Below are 17473 nucleotides of genomic sequence, written 5' to 3'. Positions count from 1 at the left end.
AATGGACAATTCTGCAAGGTACAGGAAAGCTGCTGCTACCCATGAGGTCATATTCCAGCAAGGTAACTATGTCAAGGAAAGCAGGTAAGGGAGAGTGAAAATCAGAACAAAAAAAAACCACACCTTTCATCTCATCAACACACCAGCACCACCACCCACCTCCCCCCCCCACCCCCCCAAATGCAACATATTTTTGGAGCCTCCATCCAGTTCCTAGAGATGAAAGCTCATTTTGAGGCAAGTCTGGAGGTGCTTAAATGCTTGTAACCTTATTGAGGTACTTCATATTCAAAACAGACACCACAAACAGAAATTAGTAATTGAAGCCCTGCTGCAATTTTATTTTTCTTACAAGGTTTTCTTACAAGGTGAAGCCAGTATTCAGTTCACAAGTATGGATATGCACTAGTAAGTGATATAAACTGCCATGTAGTATAAAAATTAACCACAAATGTAGCTACAATTAAGGCAATTGGTTTATTTAGATATCATCTCCTCTATGTATTGAGGAAACAAATTATCTCAATGAGTCAGTGCTTTTTTTTTCTACAATTATAAACTAAAATCCAAGTCTTCTTTAAAAGGTCATTTTAATTCAGGCCATATTTTTCTTTCAGCTCTTGAACTTTTGAGATGTACATCTTCATTGCCTCGTCTTTACTTGTTCCTATTAAAGTAGTAAGTCAATTAATTATAAAAAGTTGTCCTCAGGTTGTTTTATAAATTAGATCACTTTCATAATGTAAGCAATGCAATTCTGAATAAACATTCCAAAAACAACTCCATGAAATTGGATTATCAGAGTACAAATTAAACAGCTCCATTAAACTCAATCAAAAAGTCAGAATCTTTACAGAATCTACATTTTGACTGCCAGTAAGTGACACAGAATTGTGCATCGCCACATTAAAAAAGACCAAAATATTTCTGGAACTTAAGTATCTAGGCTGAAACTATGAACACCAGGCTACAATTTGGGTGTTCATTTTAAGTTCTCTCCCCCTTTAATAAGAGGTTCTGCCACAATAGTAGGCCACATGGGATCAGTATCAGTTAACAAATGACAGACACTAATCATTTTACATTCATAGTACAGACTTAATTTTACACAGGTAGTCTCCTATTACTAGCTACTCTTAAGTCATTTAACTTAATGTTCCAATTAGTATTTATAGTCAGAAGCCAAGCCAGATTTCAGATTAACTAGGAAGCTGATGTTACTGGTTTAGGGTAGATGATAGAGAGCAGCAACTTAACACAGGATAATTAACAGGCTTTTTGAATTGTAACACATCAAGAGAACTTCCTGCATCTGATACATAGCATAATTGATGGACAATTTCAAACCCATGCCATTTACTGTACAGTTATGTTCGGTAATTAGCAGCCTTCATTTCTGCAGAATTTATAAAGAAACAAAAATTTATTTAGGGTTTGTGCACAAACCTTTACGTGCATCCCATGCATCCCACTTGGCCTTTCCCTTCATATCAAGCATGCCAGGACGATCTGAGAAAATAAAAAAGGTATTTAGAAAGTAGATGAACAGCAGTTCTGCTATAACTGATATTAGCGCTGAGCTTTATTACTAACTTGTATTGACATCTCCAACGGTTGCCTGTTTGTACAGACTGTAGATAACCAACATTTCTTCATCAGATGGCTTAGATTTGAGCTGCTTAACTTCTTCCGCTGCCTTTTCAAAATCACCCTAAACAGAAAGAATGAGTCCTCAAATCACAATCAACAAAATATGGTCAATGGTCATAATCCTGTCCAAGATACTTGGTTGTGTGCACTGTATAGGCTCCATAATACAGCTCCACACTAGTTAAACCCAGGCTCCTTTTTGAAGGAACCAACACAAACAGGCAATATTTGCACATCGGGACTGCACTACAATGATTACACTTATAGCATATGTATTGAGTCAGTGTAATCTATTTAGACAGCAATAACAGGCCATCTAAGTCTCATCATTCCTTTTTCCATATTTGTCTATAAACTGGCTTATTCCAAGAACACTGAGCATATTTAATTTCTGAATTTCAAGTCTGTGGCAGAAATAGACACATGAAAGGCCAGTTACAGGAGTATAGATCCCCTTCTCTCAAACATATAGCATGTAATTTAGCAGCTTGGTGCCTTTCAGCCCTTTAACTGATCTGAAAAACATTAAATCATTTTTTATTTGCTTTTTCATCTCCCTTTCTTGCAGTGGGTGAGTGAAGCCATGACTGGATATAAATTCCAACTCTTCCACAACATTCAGTTGATAAGGGTAACTGAACAGAATAAAGATGAGGTTTTAATAAAAAAAATTGGCTTCAGTGCTCCTTTGGTGCTTGGTTCCAGTGAGCTACAGACAACACAATTTCCAATTAGATTATGTGATGTGGGTTTGAGACACGCTTTCAGTCCTCTTGAAAGGAATTTAGCTTGTGATTAAATTGAAGAAAGTAGTTTGTTAAAGGTCATATCTTGTAATGCATTACACTTTATACTTGCTGACAGTGCATGGCGGCTCAAGCTACTGCTGTTAAAAATTTCATCTCGCCACTGATGGAGAAGACATTGGCCCAACTGGCTAACTAATCTGTAGAAACCTACCATTTCTACCCTACAATTAGTATTCAACTGCTTCTTGAATGATTCCAGGGTTTTTCCCACTGAATTACTCTCCATGAAGGCATTTATCTGTGTAAAAAGCTACTTTTAGACATCAGTGCATAGTTATCATTTTACTAGTTTATATCTATTTCCCCTTGTCCAGCAGTATTGGAGAAATGGAAACAGGGCTCAGTATTAAAGTTTTCTATTCCACTTAGCATGTTCTTCTATAAAAGATCCAATCTTATACACCAACTTTCAAAACTGAAAAATTCATGTTTTCTACCTGTCACTCACAACTCACTTCTGACACTAGGAATCAAGCTAATGACCAATGCTCCCTTTAAGCAGCATGGATGCACAGCCATTTGACATGTGCCATGCAGGGGCTTAACAGGCTGTGTGCATGTGCAGCAATCTTAAAGGAATCATGTAGTGCAACAAACTGGCCACAAGCAGTGGAGGGATCATTGCTAGTCATCCCTTTCAGAATTTTGAGTGTGGATGTTGCCTTTTGCCTTGGTGACCAGAACTGAATGCAGGCAGCACTCCCAGTGTACCTTGGCCAGAGACAGACAGTTAATGACATATGTAAGGATTTTATAGTAAGGTCAGTCATGGGTTGATACTGAACCACTGGAACACCCAGACGCATTCTAATTTAATGCAGTGTAGTCGTGTCTAGACTGGTCATATTTATGCACTTTAAGTGCATGTACAGTTCATTAACTTTTCCATGCAATGTTAACTGTTGGTGTGTTGTAGCTAAATTTGTCAAATATCCTAGAGACCGTGAATTTATAAGCAAGGAACAGCCTAGATCACTGAAGGGATATCTGGCGAGAACTACTGTTAAACAGCTGACACTCCCAGTCTTAAAGCTGGACTGTACATGGCTGAGAAAGAAACTTTCTGCATTGAGACTGACCACAACAACAATCAAGGTAAAAAGCAATCTGCTTGATGCAGCTTTGAAAGTCTTGCTCCATCAGAAGCTGCAAGAAAGGATGCTCTTCTATGGAGTCAGGAGCAGCCTTTGTTAAAATCAAATGCATGCAATGCTTGGGGATAGGAGGGGGCCTTCCAAAAAGTCAGTGGACAGGGGCAATAAAGGGAAAGTGAAGCCAGAGTCAAGCCCAGGGCTAGTACCATTTTGTTCCATCTTACAGTAGCATCACAAACAACATCGTGCAATACAAGCAGTTTGAATGTTTGCATTAAGATGTTTTCTATTTAATCTTTTAGGTCCCTATGAAAAGCCTGCTGAAACAACCACCTCCCCTACAGAATCCTGCATCACTCACTACAACTATGACAAGCACCAAAAGATTCCGGGGACAGGGGTTGCTGAATTTTGAGATTTGTACAATGGAACATGATGTACTGAAGAGCACAAGTGAGCAGAAACAAGTGGAAGTGGCACTGAAGGAGCAAGAACCTGCTGCCCGGAGGTGTACTTTGTCAGATACAAAACTTACGAATCTGGACCCCATATGTAACCAACTGGGGATAAAGCTATCTTAGATCTAGTATAGTGTAATGAAGCAGGGTTAATTAGTAATGTCATAGTAAAAGATCCACTTGGAAATAGTGATACTACCATTGAATTCCATGTTAAGCTTGAAAGGGACATACTCCAATCACAAACAAGAATCTTAAACCTAAACAAAGTCAAATTCATAGGTTAGAGGGGAGAACTGACTAAGGTAAATTGGGCAAATAGACTAAAAGGAATATGGGATTAGTGTAGGATTAGTATAAATGGGTGGTTAATGGTCGGCACAGACTCGGTGGGACGAAGGGCCTGTTTCAGTGCTGTATCTCAAATCTAACAAAAAAAATCTAAAAAAGGTATGGCAGTAAATGAACAATGGGAAACCTTTAAAAGATAATACAAAATTTTAAATAAAAATACATTTCTTTGAAAAAACAAAAACACAGCAAGAAAGACCTATGCGCAGCTCAAGAATTTAAGGGTAGTATTAAAAAAGAGGAGCAAGTCTAAGGATTGGGAGTGTTTTAGAAACTAGCAAAGGACCACCAAAAAGTTGATGAAGGAAAAAAAAAAAAGTCAACTAGCCAGTAATATAAAAACAGATTGCAAGTTTTTATAGGTATCTCAAAAGGGAGAGAGTAGCTAAAGTATATGTTGGTCCCTTAGAAGCAGAGACAGGAGAAATCATGGGGAATGAGGAAATGGCAGAGGCATTGAACAAGTATTTTGTTTCTGTCTTCATAGTAGAAGACACAAATTTCATACCAGAAAGAGACAGTAATCTAGGGCTAAAATGTGAGGAAATATCAGAAAATATTGGAGAAAATTAAGGGACTAAAGGTCCCCAGGACCTGATGGCTACACCCTAGGATTCTAAAAAGAGATAGCTGCAGAGATAGTGATGTGCTAGCTATAATTTTCCAAAATTCCTTAGATTCGGGAATGGTCCCATCAGATTAGAAGTTGGCAAATGTTACACCGCTTTTCAAAGGAAGGAGGGAGAGAGAAAACAGTGAACTACAGGCCAGTTAGCCGAACAGTCGTTGGGCAAATGCTGGAATCTATTACGGAAGTCTTAACAATGCACTTAGAAAAGCACAGTATGATTGGAACAAGTCAACATGGTTTTATTTAGAGATACAGCACTGAAACAGGCCCTTCGGCCCACTGAGCCTGTGCCGACCATCAACCACCCATTCATACTAATCCTACATTAATCCCATATTCCCTACCACATCCCTACAAATCTCCTACCCCCTACCTATACTCGGGGCAATTTACAATGGCCAATTTCCCGATCAACCTGGCTGTGGGAGGAAACCAGAGCACCCGGCCGAAATCCACGCGTTCACAGGGAGAACCTGCAAACTCCACACAGGCAGTACCCAGAATCGAACCCGGGTCGCTGGAGCTGTGAGGCTGTGGTGCTAGCCACTGCGCCGCCCTGTTTTACTAAAGGGAAATCCTGTTTGACAAATTTATTAGTGTTTTCTGAGGATGTAACTAGTAGGGTACATAAAGAGGAGCCATATGATGTAGTATACCTGGATTTCCAAAAGGCATTCGATAAAGGTACCACACAGAAGGTTAATTGGCAAGATAAAGACTCATGGAGTTGGGGGTAATATTAGCATGGACAGAGGATTGGTTAGTGGATTGAAAGCAAAGAGTGGGCATAAACAGGGCATTTTCAAGTTGGCAATCAGTAAATAGTGGAGTGCTGCAAGGATCAGTGCCAGGACTTCAGCACTGATCTATATTAAATGACCGAGAAGAAGAGACAAAGAGCAATGTATCTAAGTTTGCTGATGATACAAAGCTAGGTGGAAAGGCAAGCTATGGGGAGTAAAGTTTACTACATGGGTCAGGTCGAAATTCTAAGTCCAGCATTCAGGCTAGTGGTGGGTTGGGCTGGACACTGCTTCTGGGAAGTAACAGGAATCGCCTGCTGCCGGAACAGAAGATTAGTGTCGGGTTGGGCGTGGGGTGAAATAAAATTAAAAGGGCTCTGGCTTGGGTCAGGTTGGGTTTTAATTTTATACCCGAGCCAGGCTTTAGTGGGGAGGACACAGAGGCTGCAAAAGAGATATAGTAAGTGGGCGACAAGATGGCAGATTGAGTTCTTTGGCCTCCTTGTCTCAAGAGACAATGGATATGCGCCTGGAGGTGGTCAGCGGATTGTGAAGCAGCGCCTGGAGTGGCTATAAAGGCCAATTCTAGAGTGACAGACTCTTCCACCGGTGCTACAGATAAAATTGGTCGTTGGGGCTGTTACACAGCTGGCTCTCCCCTTGCGCTTCTGTCTTTTTTTCCTGCCAACTGTTAAGTCTCTTCGACTTGCCACACATTAGCCCCACCTTTCTGGCTGCCCACCAGCTCTGGCGATCGCTGGCAACTGACTCCCATAACTTGTGGTCAATGTCACAGGACTTCATGTCGCGTTTGCAGACGTCTTTAAAAGCGGAGACATGGACGGCCGGTGGGTCTGATACCAGTGACGAGCTCGCTGTACAATGTGTCCTTGGGGATCCTGCCATCTTCCATGCGGCTCACATGGCCAAGCCATCTCAAGCGCCGCTGACTCAGTAGGGTGTATATGCTGGGGATGTTGGCCGCCTCGAGGACTTCTGCGTTGGAGATAGTCCTGCCACCTGATGCCAAGGATTCTCCGGAGGCAGCGAAGATGGAATGAACAGTGGCGCAGTTGTTAGCACCGCAGCCTCACAGCTCCAGCGACCCGGGTTCGATTCTGGGTACTGCCTGTGCAGAGCAAGTTCTCCCTGTGACCGCATGGGTGCTCTGGTTTCCTCCCACAGCCAAAGACTTGCAGGTTAATAGGTAAATTGGCCATTATAAATTGCCCCTAGTATAGGTAGGTGGTAGAGAATTGAGGGAAGGTGGGGATGTGGCAGGAATATGGGATTAATGTAGAATTAGTATAAATGGGTGGTTGATGGTCGGCACAGACTTGGTGGGCCGAAATGCCTGTTTCAGTGCTGTATCTCAAAAAAAAAAATTGAGACGTCGCTCTCGGCTGACATACGTTGTCTAGGCCTCGCTGCCGTAGAGCAAGGTACTGAGGACACAGACTTGATACACTCGGGTTTTTGTGTTCTGTGTCAATGCGCCATTTTCCCCACACTCTCTTGGCCAGTCTGGACATAGCAGTGGAAGGCTTTCCCATGTGCTTGTTGATTTCTGCATCGAGAGACAGGTTACTGGTGATAGTTGAGCCTAGGTAGGTGAACTCTTGAACCACTTCCAGAGCATGGTCGCTGATATTGACGGTAGGAGCATTTCTGACATCCTGTCCCATGATGTTCGTTTTCTTGAAGCTGATGGTTAGGTCAAATTAGTTGCAGGCAGCCGCAATCCTGTCAATGAGTCTCTGCAGACACTCAGTGTGAGATGCTAATGCAGCATCGTCGGCAAAGAGGAGTTCCCTGATGAGGACTTTCTGTACTTTGGTCTTCGCTCTAAGATGGGCAAGGTTGAAAAACCTGCCACCTAATCTTGTGTGGAGGAAAATTCCTTCTTCTGAACACTTGAACGCATGTGAGAACAGCAGGGAGAAGATCCCAGTGTAGGTGCAAGAACACAGCCCTGTTTCACGCCACTCAGGATAGGAAAGGGGTCTGATGAGGCGCTGCCATGCTAAATTGTGCCTTTCATATGGTCATGGAATGAGTTGATGATACTTAGTAGCTTTGGTGGACATCCGATCTTTTCTAGTAGTCTGAAGAGACCACGTCTGCTGACGAGGTCAAAGGCTTTGGTGAGATCTATGAAAGCAATGTAGAGGGGCATCTGTTGTTCACGGCACTTCTCCTGTATCTGACGAAGGGAGAACAGAATGTCAATGGTGGATCTCTCTGCTCGAATGCCACACTGTGCCTCAGGGTAGACACGCTCAGCCAGCTTCTGGAGCCTGTTTAAAGCGACTCGAGCGAAGACTTTCCCCACTATGCTGAGCAGGGAGATTCCACGGTAGTTGTTGCCATCACTGTGGTCACCCTTGTTTTAATAGAGGGTGATGATTTTGGCATCGCGCATGTCCTGTGGTACTGCTCCCTTGTCCCAGCACAGGCAAAGCAGTTCGTACAGTGCTGAAAGTATAGCAGGCTTGGCACACTTGATTATTTCAGGGGTAATGCCGTCCTTCCCAGGGGCTTTTCCACTGGCTAGAGAATCAATGGCATCAGAGTTCCAATTTTGATGGCTGTACGTCCAGCTCATCCATGACTGGCAGAGACTGGGCTGCATTGAGGGCGGTCTCAGTGACATTTTCCCTGGAGTACAGTTCTAGGTAGTGCTCCACCCAGCGGTCCATTTGCTTGCATTGGTCAGTGATCGTGTCCCATGATTTAGATTTGCGGGGAGGCGATCTTCTTGATGGTTGGCCCAAAAGCTCTCTTAATGCCATCATACATTCCTCTGATGTTTCCGGTATCGGAGGCCAGCTGTATATGACTGCACAGGTGTTGCCAGTATTCATTTGCGCAGCGCCCAGCTGTTCTTTGTGCAGTGCTTCTGGCTGCTTTAAGTGCTATGGATGTCACTGGGGGCCTTCTTGTCGTTCAGCAGTGCAACGCACTTAGCAGCTATGACAGGTTCCAGCTCTTCAAAAAGTAAGATTGAAACCAGTCTGCATTCTGCTTCTCATGTTTGCCATAGGAGAACTCCAAAGATTCACAACCCTTTGAGTGAAGAAATTTCTTATCTCAGTGCTAAACAACCAACCCTTTATTCTGAGACTGTGACCCTAGACTCCCCAGCTAGGAAAAACATTTTCTCTTCATCTACCCTGACAAGCCTTTTAAGAATTTAATATATTTAAATTAGATCACCTCTAATTCTTCTAAACTCCAGGGAATATTGGCCTTGTCCACTCAAATGCTCCCCATAGGACAATCCCCTCATCCCAGGAACCAGTCGAGCAAAGCTTTGTTGCACTCCCTCTCGGGAAAGTATGTCCTGCCTTAGGAAAATGACTAATACTCCAGGTGCAGCCTCACCAATGCCCTGTATAATTGTAGCAACACTTTACTCTTGCACTCCAAACCCTTTGTAGCAAAAGCTAACATACCATTTGTCTTCCCAATTGCTTGCTGTCGCTGTACATTAACTTTGTGATTCATGTACAAAGGACATCCAGGTCCCTCTGAATGGAAACATTTCACAGTCTATCATTCAAAAAACAGTTTTAAAAAAAATATTTTTCTTACCAAAGTGGATAACTACAGTTCACCACATTGTATTCATCTGCCATGTCTTGCCCACTCATCCAGTCTATATACCCTTCTATAGCCTCTGTGCATCCTCCTCACCATTTATCATTCAGCAAAACATATTCATGGAATGGTGTAAAAATAGATTTACACAAAGTTAGTCCTCTTCAGTGGGGCATTTAACTTGGAGTAACTCCTCAATCTCAACTATTTTGGGGACTTTCTCCTTCAGCTGCAACTTTGAATAGACATCTTAAGGTATCTGTCAGAAAGAGGTCAATAACCTTCAGATACAATGGTTGCAAAAAACAAAGAACAAAGATAATTACAGCACAGGAACAGGCCCTTCGGCCCTCCAAGCCTGCGCCGATCCAGATCCTCTCTCTAAACATGTCGCCTATTTTCTAAGGTTCTGTATCTCTTTTCTTCCTGCCCATTCATGTATCTGTCTAGATACATCTTAAAAGACTCCATCGTGCCCGCATCTACCACCTCCGCTGGCAATGCGTTCCAGGTGCCCACCACCCTCTGCGTAAAGAACTTTCCACGCATATCCCCCCTAAACTTTTCCCCTTTCACTTTGAACTCGTGTCCTCTAGTAATTGAAACCCCCACTCTGGGAAAAAGCCTCTTGCTATCCACCCTGTCTATACCTCTCATGATTTTGTACACCTCAATCAGGTCCCCCCTCAACCTCCGTCTTTCTAATGAAAATAATCCTAATCTGCTCAACCTCTCTTCATAGCTAGCGCCCTCCATACCAGGCAACATCCTGGTGAACCTCCTCTGCACCCTCTCCAAAGCATCCACATCCTTTTGATAATGTGGCGACCAGAACTGTACGCAGTATTCCAAATGTGGCCGAACCAAAGTCCTATACAACTGTAACATGACCTGCCAACTCTTGTACTCAATGCCCCGTCCGATGAAGGAAAGCATGCCGTATGCCTTCTTGACCACTCTATTTACCTGCGTTGCCACCTTCAGGGAACAGTGGACCTGAACACCCAAATCTCTCTGGACATCAATTTTCCCCAGGACTTTTCCATTTACTGTATAGTTCACTCTTGAATTGGATCTTCCAAAATGCATCACCTCGCATTTGCCCTGATTGAACTCCATCTGCCATTTCTCTGCCCAACTCTCCAATCTATCTATATTCTGCTGTATTCTCTGACAGTCCCCTTCACTATCTGCTACTCCACCAATCTTAGTGTCGTCTGCAAACTTGCTAATCAGTCCACCTATACTTTCCTCCAAATCATTAATGTATATCACAAACAACAGTGGTCCCAGCACGGATCCCTGTGGAACACCACTGGTCACACGTCTCCATTTTGAGAAACTCCCTTCTACTGCTACTCTCTGTCTCCTGTTGCCCAGCCAGTTCTTTATCCATCTAGCTAGTACACCTTGGACCCCAAGCGCCTTCACTTTCTCCATCAGCCTGCCATGGGGAACCTTATCAAACGCCTTACTGAAGTCCATGTATATGACATCTACAGCCCTTCCCTCATCAATCAACTTTGTCACTTCCTCAAAGAATTCTATTAAGTTGGTAAGACATGACCTTCCCTGCACAAAACCATGTTGCCTATCACTGATGAGCCCATTTTCTTCCAAATGGGAATAGATCCTATCCCTCAGTATCTTCTCCAGCAGCTTCCCTACCACTGACGTCAGGCTCACCAGTCTATAATTACCTGGATTATCCCTGCTACCCTTCTTAAACAAGGGGACAACATTAGCAATTCTCCAGTCCTCCGGGACCTCACCCGTGTTTAAGGATGCTGCAAAGATATCTGTTAAGGCCCCAGCTATTTCCTCTCTCGCTTCCCTCAGTAACCTGGGATAGATCCCATCCGGACCTGGGGACTTGTCCACCTTAATGCCCTTTAGAATACCCAACACTTCCTCCCTCCTTATGCCGACTTGACCTAGAGTAATCAAACATCTGTTCCTAACCTCAACATCCGTCATGTCCCTCTCCTCGGTGAATACCGATGCAAAGTACTCGTTTAGAATCTCACCCATTTTCTCTGAGTCCAAGCATAACATTCCTCCTTTGTCCTTTAGTGGGCCAATCCTTTCTCTAGTTACCCTCTTTCTCCTTATATATGAATAAAAGGCTTTGGGATTTTCCTTAACCCTGTTTGCTAAAGATATTTCATGACCCCTTTTAGCCCTCTTAATTCCTCGTTTCAGATTGGTCCTACATTCCCGATATTCTTTCAAAGCTTCGTCTTTCATCAGCCACCTAGACCTTATGTATGCTTCCTTTTTCCTCTTAGCTAGTCTCACAATTTCACCTGTCATCCATGGTTCCCTAATCTTGCCATTTCTATCCCTCATTTTCACAGGAACATGTCTCTCCTGCACGCTAATCAACCTCTCTTTAAAAGCCTCCCACATATCACATGTGGATTTACCTTCAAACAGCTGCTCCCAATCTACATTTCCCAGCTCCTGCCGAATTTTGGTATAGTTTGCCTTCCCCCAATTTAGCACTCTCCCTTTTGGACCACTCTCGTCTTTGTCCATGAGTATTTTAAAGCTTACGGAATTGTGATCACTATTCCCAAAGTAGTCCCCTACTGAAACTTCAACAACCTGGCCGGGCTCATTCCCCAACACCAGGTCCAGTATGGCCCCTTCCCGAGTTGGACTATTTACATACTGCTCTAGAAAACCCTCCTGGATGCTCCTTACAAATTCTGCTCCATCTGGACCTCTAACACTAAGCGAATCCCAGTCAATGTTGGGAAAATTAAAATCTCCTATCACCACCACCCTGTTGCTCCTACATCTTTCCATAATCTGTTTACATATTTGTACCTCTATCTCACGCTCGCTGTTGGGAGGCCTGTAGTACAGCCCCAACATTGTTACCGCACCCTTCCTATTTCTGAGTTCTGTCCATATTGCCTCACTGCTCGAGTCCTCCATCGTGCCCTCCTTCAGCACAGCTGTGATATCCTCTTTGACCAGTAATGCAACTCCTCCACCCCTTTTACCTCCCTCTCTATCCCGCCTGAAGCATCGATATCCTGGGATATTTAGTTGCCAATCATGCCCTTCCCTCAACCAAGTCTCAGTAATAGCAATAACATCATACTCCCAGGTACTAATCCAAGCCCTAAGTTCATCTGCCTTACCTACTACACTTCTTGCATTAAAACAAATGCACCTCAGACCACCAGTCCCTTTATATTCATCATCTGCTCCCTGCCTGCTCTTCCCCTTAGTCACACTGACTTCATTATCTAGTTCCTTACAGGCTTTTGTTACTACCTCCTTACTGTCAACTGACCTCAATTGGTTCCCATCCCCCTGCCACATTAGTTTAAACCCTCCCCAACAGCGTTAGCAAAAGCACCTCCAAGGACATTGGTTCCAGTCCGGCCCAGGTGTAGACCGTCCAATTTGTAATAGTCCCACCTCCCCCAGAACCGGTCCCAATGTCCCAAAAATCTGAACCCCTCCTTCCTGCACCATCTCTCAAGCCACGCATTCATCCTGACTATTCTTTCATTTTTACTCTGACTATCACGTGGCACTGGTAGTAATCCTGAGATTACTACCTTTGAGGTCCTACTTTTTAACTTGGCTCCTAACTCCCTAAACTTTGCATGTAGGACCTCATCCCGTTTTTTACCTATATCATTAGTGCCTATGTGCACAATGACAACTGGCTGTTCAAGCCATTGAGTTGATTATTCACAGTCTGGAGTTTCCCCAAGGATCTATTCTTCACCCGCTACCATTTGTCATTTACATGCTGTCCTTCAGTCACATAATCTGAAAACACATCAGGTTCTACATGCACACTGACTATCTCACTACTTCTAAATTGTCAGACTGCTTGTCCAATATTCAATACTGGAGGTGCTGAATCCTCATCCAACAAAATATTGGGAAGACAGACACCAACCTGCCACAAACTCTGTTCTCTAACAGCCAACTCCAACCCTCTCCCTGACAACTGAACCAGACTGGTTACAACCATGGTGCTGTATTCAACCCAGAGGTGAATTTCCGACCACATAACCACACCACCACTATAACTGCCTACTCCCATAATACCGCCCGACTCCTCAGCTCATCTGCTACTGAAAGTCTCATCAATACCTTTGCCACCTCTAGATTTGACTATTCCAACACTCCTGGCCAGCCTACCATCCTCCATAAACTTAAGCTCATTCAAAACTCTGCTGCCTGTACCCTAACTCGCAAGACGACCATTCACCCATCACCACTGTATTCACTAAACTACACTGGCTCCCAGTTGAGCAATGCTTCGATTTTAAAATACTCAACCTCATTTTCAACTCCCTCCATGTTCTTGCCCCTCCCCATCTCTAACCTGCACCAGCCCCACAAAGCTCATACCTGCACCTCCAATTCTGGCCTCTTGCACAGCCCTGATTTAAAACTATCACCATTGGCAACTACGCCTTCAGCTGCTGAGGCCCCAAGCTCTGGAATTCCCTTCCTGAACCTCTGTACCTTCTTTAAAGCTCTCCTTAAAACATCTCTCTTTGACCAAGCTTTTGGTCATCTGCCCTAGTAGCTCATGTCACTCGGTGTCAAATTTTGTTTCCCAACACTCCTGTGAAGCATCTTGGGACATTAAAGGTGCTATATAAATGCAAGTCGTTAATGAGAAAAAAAAATTAAGGGCAGCTCATTGGCAAATTAACAACTTCCCCATTAATAGCTAGCTTCTACCTCACTAGATTTTACACCTCCAGTCAAATATGGTTACACATAGCCTGGATTTTGCTTTGGTAACGACAGAACCTATCAGCATTTGACATCTTTTCTTGATTGAAAAAAACAAAGAACTTTGGGAGTTCAGGCATGCACAGAATAATGCAGAAATTGCTGTCAGTGAGTTTTCGCTCCTCCATGGAGTGCACTGCAGAGGATTCCACAGACTGTTATTTCCCTTGCAATTCTGAATTGATGAACACTTCCACTGTTAGCTTCACTGTAAAAATCCTGGGGAAAAGTTACACCAGTGTAATGGGATTTTTAAACGGTGCACTAACTTCATAATTACTGCTATCCACTCTTACTGGCCCTAAAAACAACTAATTTTACATTTGCAGAATGTCAAATTTCTTCACTGATTAAAAATTCCATATTTTTTAAAGACAATTTTTTTAAAGTCAGTTCATCTTTATTTTCACTTTTTTAATTCACTATTTCACATTTATTTCACTAGCAGATAATTTAAATTGTGAAAAATTTGTGCTTTTAACTTCCTGGTTTGCTGCGCATGAATACTTCAATTTGAATGACTGCATACCTGCTTGCTGACATCACTGCTGCTGAATGCCACATCCCCTTGATTTGGCACCAGATTTAAACTGCCACGGAGGAAGGGGAAATTCCTACCACAGATATCACTAGATCTTTGTGGGATACTTTCTTCCAGTTTAGCAAGCTCTCTTGCTTTGCTGCTGACTGCAAAATCCAGGCCAATACAATTGCCATGAACTAATAGTCTAGTCAAATTTCAGGAACGTGGCACAGCCCATCTTGAGCCTCCAGTACATTTATTTAGAGATACAGCACTGAAACAGGCCCACCAAGTCTGTGCCAACCAAGAACCACCCATTTATACTAACCCTACAGTAATCCCATATTCCCCATCACCTACCTACATTCCCTATCACCTACCTACACTAGGGGCAATTTACAATGTCCAATTTACCCATCAACCTGCAAGTCTTTGGCTGTGGGAGGAAACCAAAAACACACGCAGTCACAGGGAGAACTTGCAAACTCCGTACAGGCAGTACCCAGTATCGAACCCGGGTCCCTGGAGCTGTGAGGCTGCAGTGCTAACCACTGCGCCGCCCATGCAAACCAAGGCATTGGGTCAACTCAAACAATTTTTGGAAAAATTGGGGCTCACATGGAACATTCCTAGCTGTGCAATTTCCATAGTCCTATCTCAGTAATAATCCAACATTAACAAATAGTTATAAAGGGGGCACTGCTCAAAGCCAGATTATTTTTAATATTTAACAGGTAAACCTTTAGTAGCTGTATTACGACAGACCGTCGCTTGGAATTAATTTCTTGATCATGAGAGTGCACAATTATAGACTCTTCCCTCAATCATTGGTTTACATGTTATAACACTATTGGTGACATTTTCTACAGCGCCGTTTAATCAACGAGAGGACTGGTAGATAATGGTACCAGGGCCATTGACCAACATCCACAGTTGTATGGTATGTGATCTTTCTGCAACCATTTCATATAAAAGCTTTTTAAAATATATTTTTAACGCCTCAATGCAGCTTTACGATGTTTCGGATGTACAAAGGTCACTTACAACAGATCTTTTTACACCACCAATATTTTCAATGAGGAAACCCGTTTACCGTAGGCGAAACTACATTTTCTTTTGTATTACCCTCCCATCCATTTTGTTCCTCCAACTTGTACACGCTCCCGCTGGGGTTTCCTATCCCGCACCGGACCATGTGAAACAGAAACGTGCCCATCCATTCCAGGCTGCGGAGACCAGCGAAACAACCCCCGCCTACTGCGACCATCCGGAAATTCCCCCTTTGACTCCGCATTTGCTTGGGAGCAGCAAACGGAGAGGTCAGAACTGAATGCTGCTGCAGGTTTTGGTCGAAGAGACTTTCCCCAGACCGAGCCAAAGGTCCCCCTTTCCGCGGTATCCAACGCAGCCGGCCCACAGACAATGGCAGCACTGACTGGGCACAGGGCGTGAATGCAGAGCCTGGAGCTCTAGGGCAGTGAGTAGAAAGGCTGTGCTGCCTCTCCTCTCATTGACACACAGGCTCAGCGCTTCTACTCCAGCTGCAAATACCATCAGCATTTCTATCCACTATGTTACTCCAAACCCAGCTCCCGACGCATTTACACCACGTCCCCACCCCAGACACGACTGTTACCTGTGCCATTGCCACTGATCGCTGCTTCTCCACCCTGACTTCTTACAATCTCTGCAGACTTCGCCCAGCTTCCGCCTGTTCCAATCACAGAGCCTCCTCTGATTGGTGGCCCCACATCGCGCGCGCTGACGTTCCCCGACCACTCGCCCATGGCCCCGCCCCTTCACTGTACATTGTTTCGCAATCACTGGCTGTGGTGTCAGGCTGTAACATTGATTAAGATCACCAGTGGGGTAGCGTTCAGTGCAGACTAATATCCTGCTCCGTATGCGTGCCCAACTGTGCACTCATTCGGAAGTAAATGATTACAAAAGCCACTGAGAATACGACAGAGGAAATCCACCATTTTATGCAACTCCATGCAACAATGTCGTAATCTCAGGATTACTACCACGTGCTAGTCAGAGTAGAAATAGCAGGGTATATTGGATGAATAGGTGGCTGAAGAGATGGTGTGAGGGGGCGGATTTTAGATTCCTGGGACATTGGGACTGGTTCTGGAGGAGGTGGGACCAGTACAAACAGTTACACCTGGGCAGGACCGGGACTGATGTCTGAGGGGGAATATTTGCTCCAGTGGTTGCGGAGGGTTGAAACTAAAATGGCAGGGGGATGGGAACCTTTGCAAGGAGTCAGAGGAGGGGGGAATCAAAGACAAGAACAAAAGACAGTAAGGGGAATAAGAAAAGTGATAGGAAGAGAAATAAAGGGGCCAGAATCAAACAGGGCCACAGGAAAAAATAGTGGGAAGGGGACAAGTAATATTAAAAAGACAAGCCTTAAGGCTTTGTGTCTTAACGTGCGGAGCATTCGCAATAAAATGGATGAATTAATCGTGCAAATAGATGTAAACGGGTATGATATCGTCGGGATTACAGAGACGTGGCTGCAAGGTGACCAGGGATGGAAAATTAAATTCCAAGGGTATTCAGTCTTTAGGAAGGACAGACAAAAAGCTAAAGGCGGTGGAGTTGCGTTGATGGTGAAAGAGGAAATTAACCCAATAGTGAGGAAAGATATTAGCTCTGACGATGTGGAATGTATATGGGTAGAGCTGAGAAGCACTAAGGGGCACAAAACGTTAGCGGGGGTTGTATACAGACCCCCAAACTGTAGTGGTGATGTTGGGAATGGCATTAAACAGGAAATTAGAGATGCATGCGATAAAGGAACATCTGTAATTATGGGTGACGTTAATC

The 17473-nt window shown here is 43.8% G+C and overlaps 2 protein-coding genes across 4 annotated transcripts in view; one reads left to right on the top strand and one right to left on the bottom strand.

Annotated features, from left to right (window-relative positions):
• Positions 1-313: 313 nt before the first annotated feature.
• Positions 314-16381, bottom strand: dbi (diazepam binding inhibitor (GABA receptor modulator, acyl-CoA binding protein)). The gene is made up of 4 exons (XM_068035139.1): positions 16275-16381; positions 1594-1711; positions 1447-1509; positions 314-667 (listed from the first exon to the last, which is right to left on the bottom strand). The coding sequence occupies exons 1-4, from the start codon at positions 16281-16283 to the stop codon at positions 591-593; spliced, it is 267 nt and encodes an 88-aa protein (XP_067891240.1). The 5' UTR covers positions 16284-16381; the 3' UTR covers positions 314-590.
• c7h2orf76 (chromosome 7 C2orf76 homolog) overlaps positions 15498-17473 on the top strand; it is an 89771-nt gene continuing 87795 nt past the window's right edge. The window contains exon 1 of one of the 3 annotated variants that reach the window (XM_068035135.1): positions 15498-15578. In XM_068035135.1, coding sequence (XP_067891236.1) covers positions 15540-15578 — 39 coding nt within the window. In that variant the 5' untranslated portion in view covers positions 15498-15539. The remainder of the gene's footprint in view (positions 15579-17473) is intronic. The other 2 variants (XM_068035137.1, XM_068035134.1) reach the window with 2 other exon arrangements.

The sequence above is a fragment of the Heterodontus francisci genome, chromosome 7 (assembly GCF_036365525.1).
Source record: "Heterodontus francisci isolate sHetFra1 chromosome 7, sHetFra1.hap1, whole genome shotgun sequence".
Taxonomy (NCBI): domain Eukaryota; kingdom Metazoa; phylum Chordata; class Chondrichthyes; order Heterodontiformes; family Heterodontidae; genus Heterodontus; species Heterodontus francisci.
The sequence above is the reverse complement of the archived record's forward strand: the minus strand, read 5'-3'. Positions and strand labels throughout refer to the sequence as shown.

Coding starts and splice junctions, on each gene's coding strand:
- dbi (XM_068035139.1), bottom strand. Junction 1,510..1,593: donor CGTTGGAGATGTCAATACAA/GTTAGTAATAAA, acceptor TTATTTTCTCAG/ATCGTCCTGGCATGCTTGAT. Junction 668..1,446: donor TGCATGGGATGCACGTAAAG/GTTTGTGCACAA, acceptor CTACTTTAATAG/GAACAAGTAAAGACGAGGCA.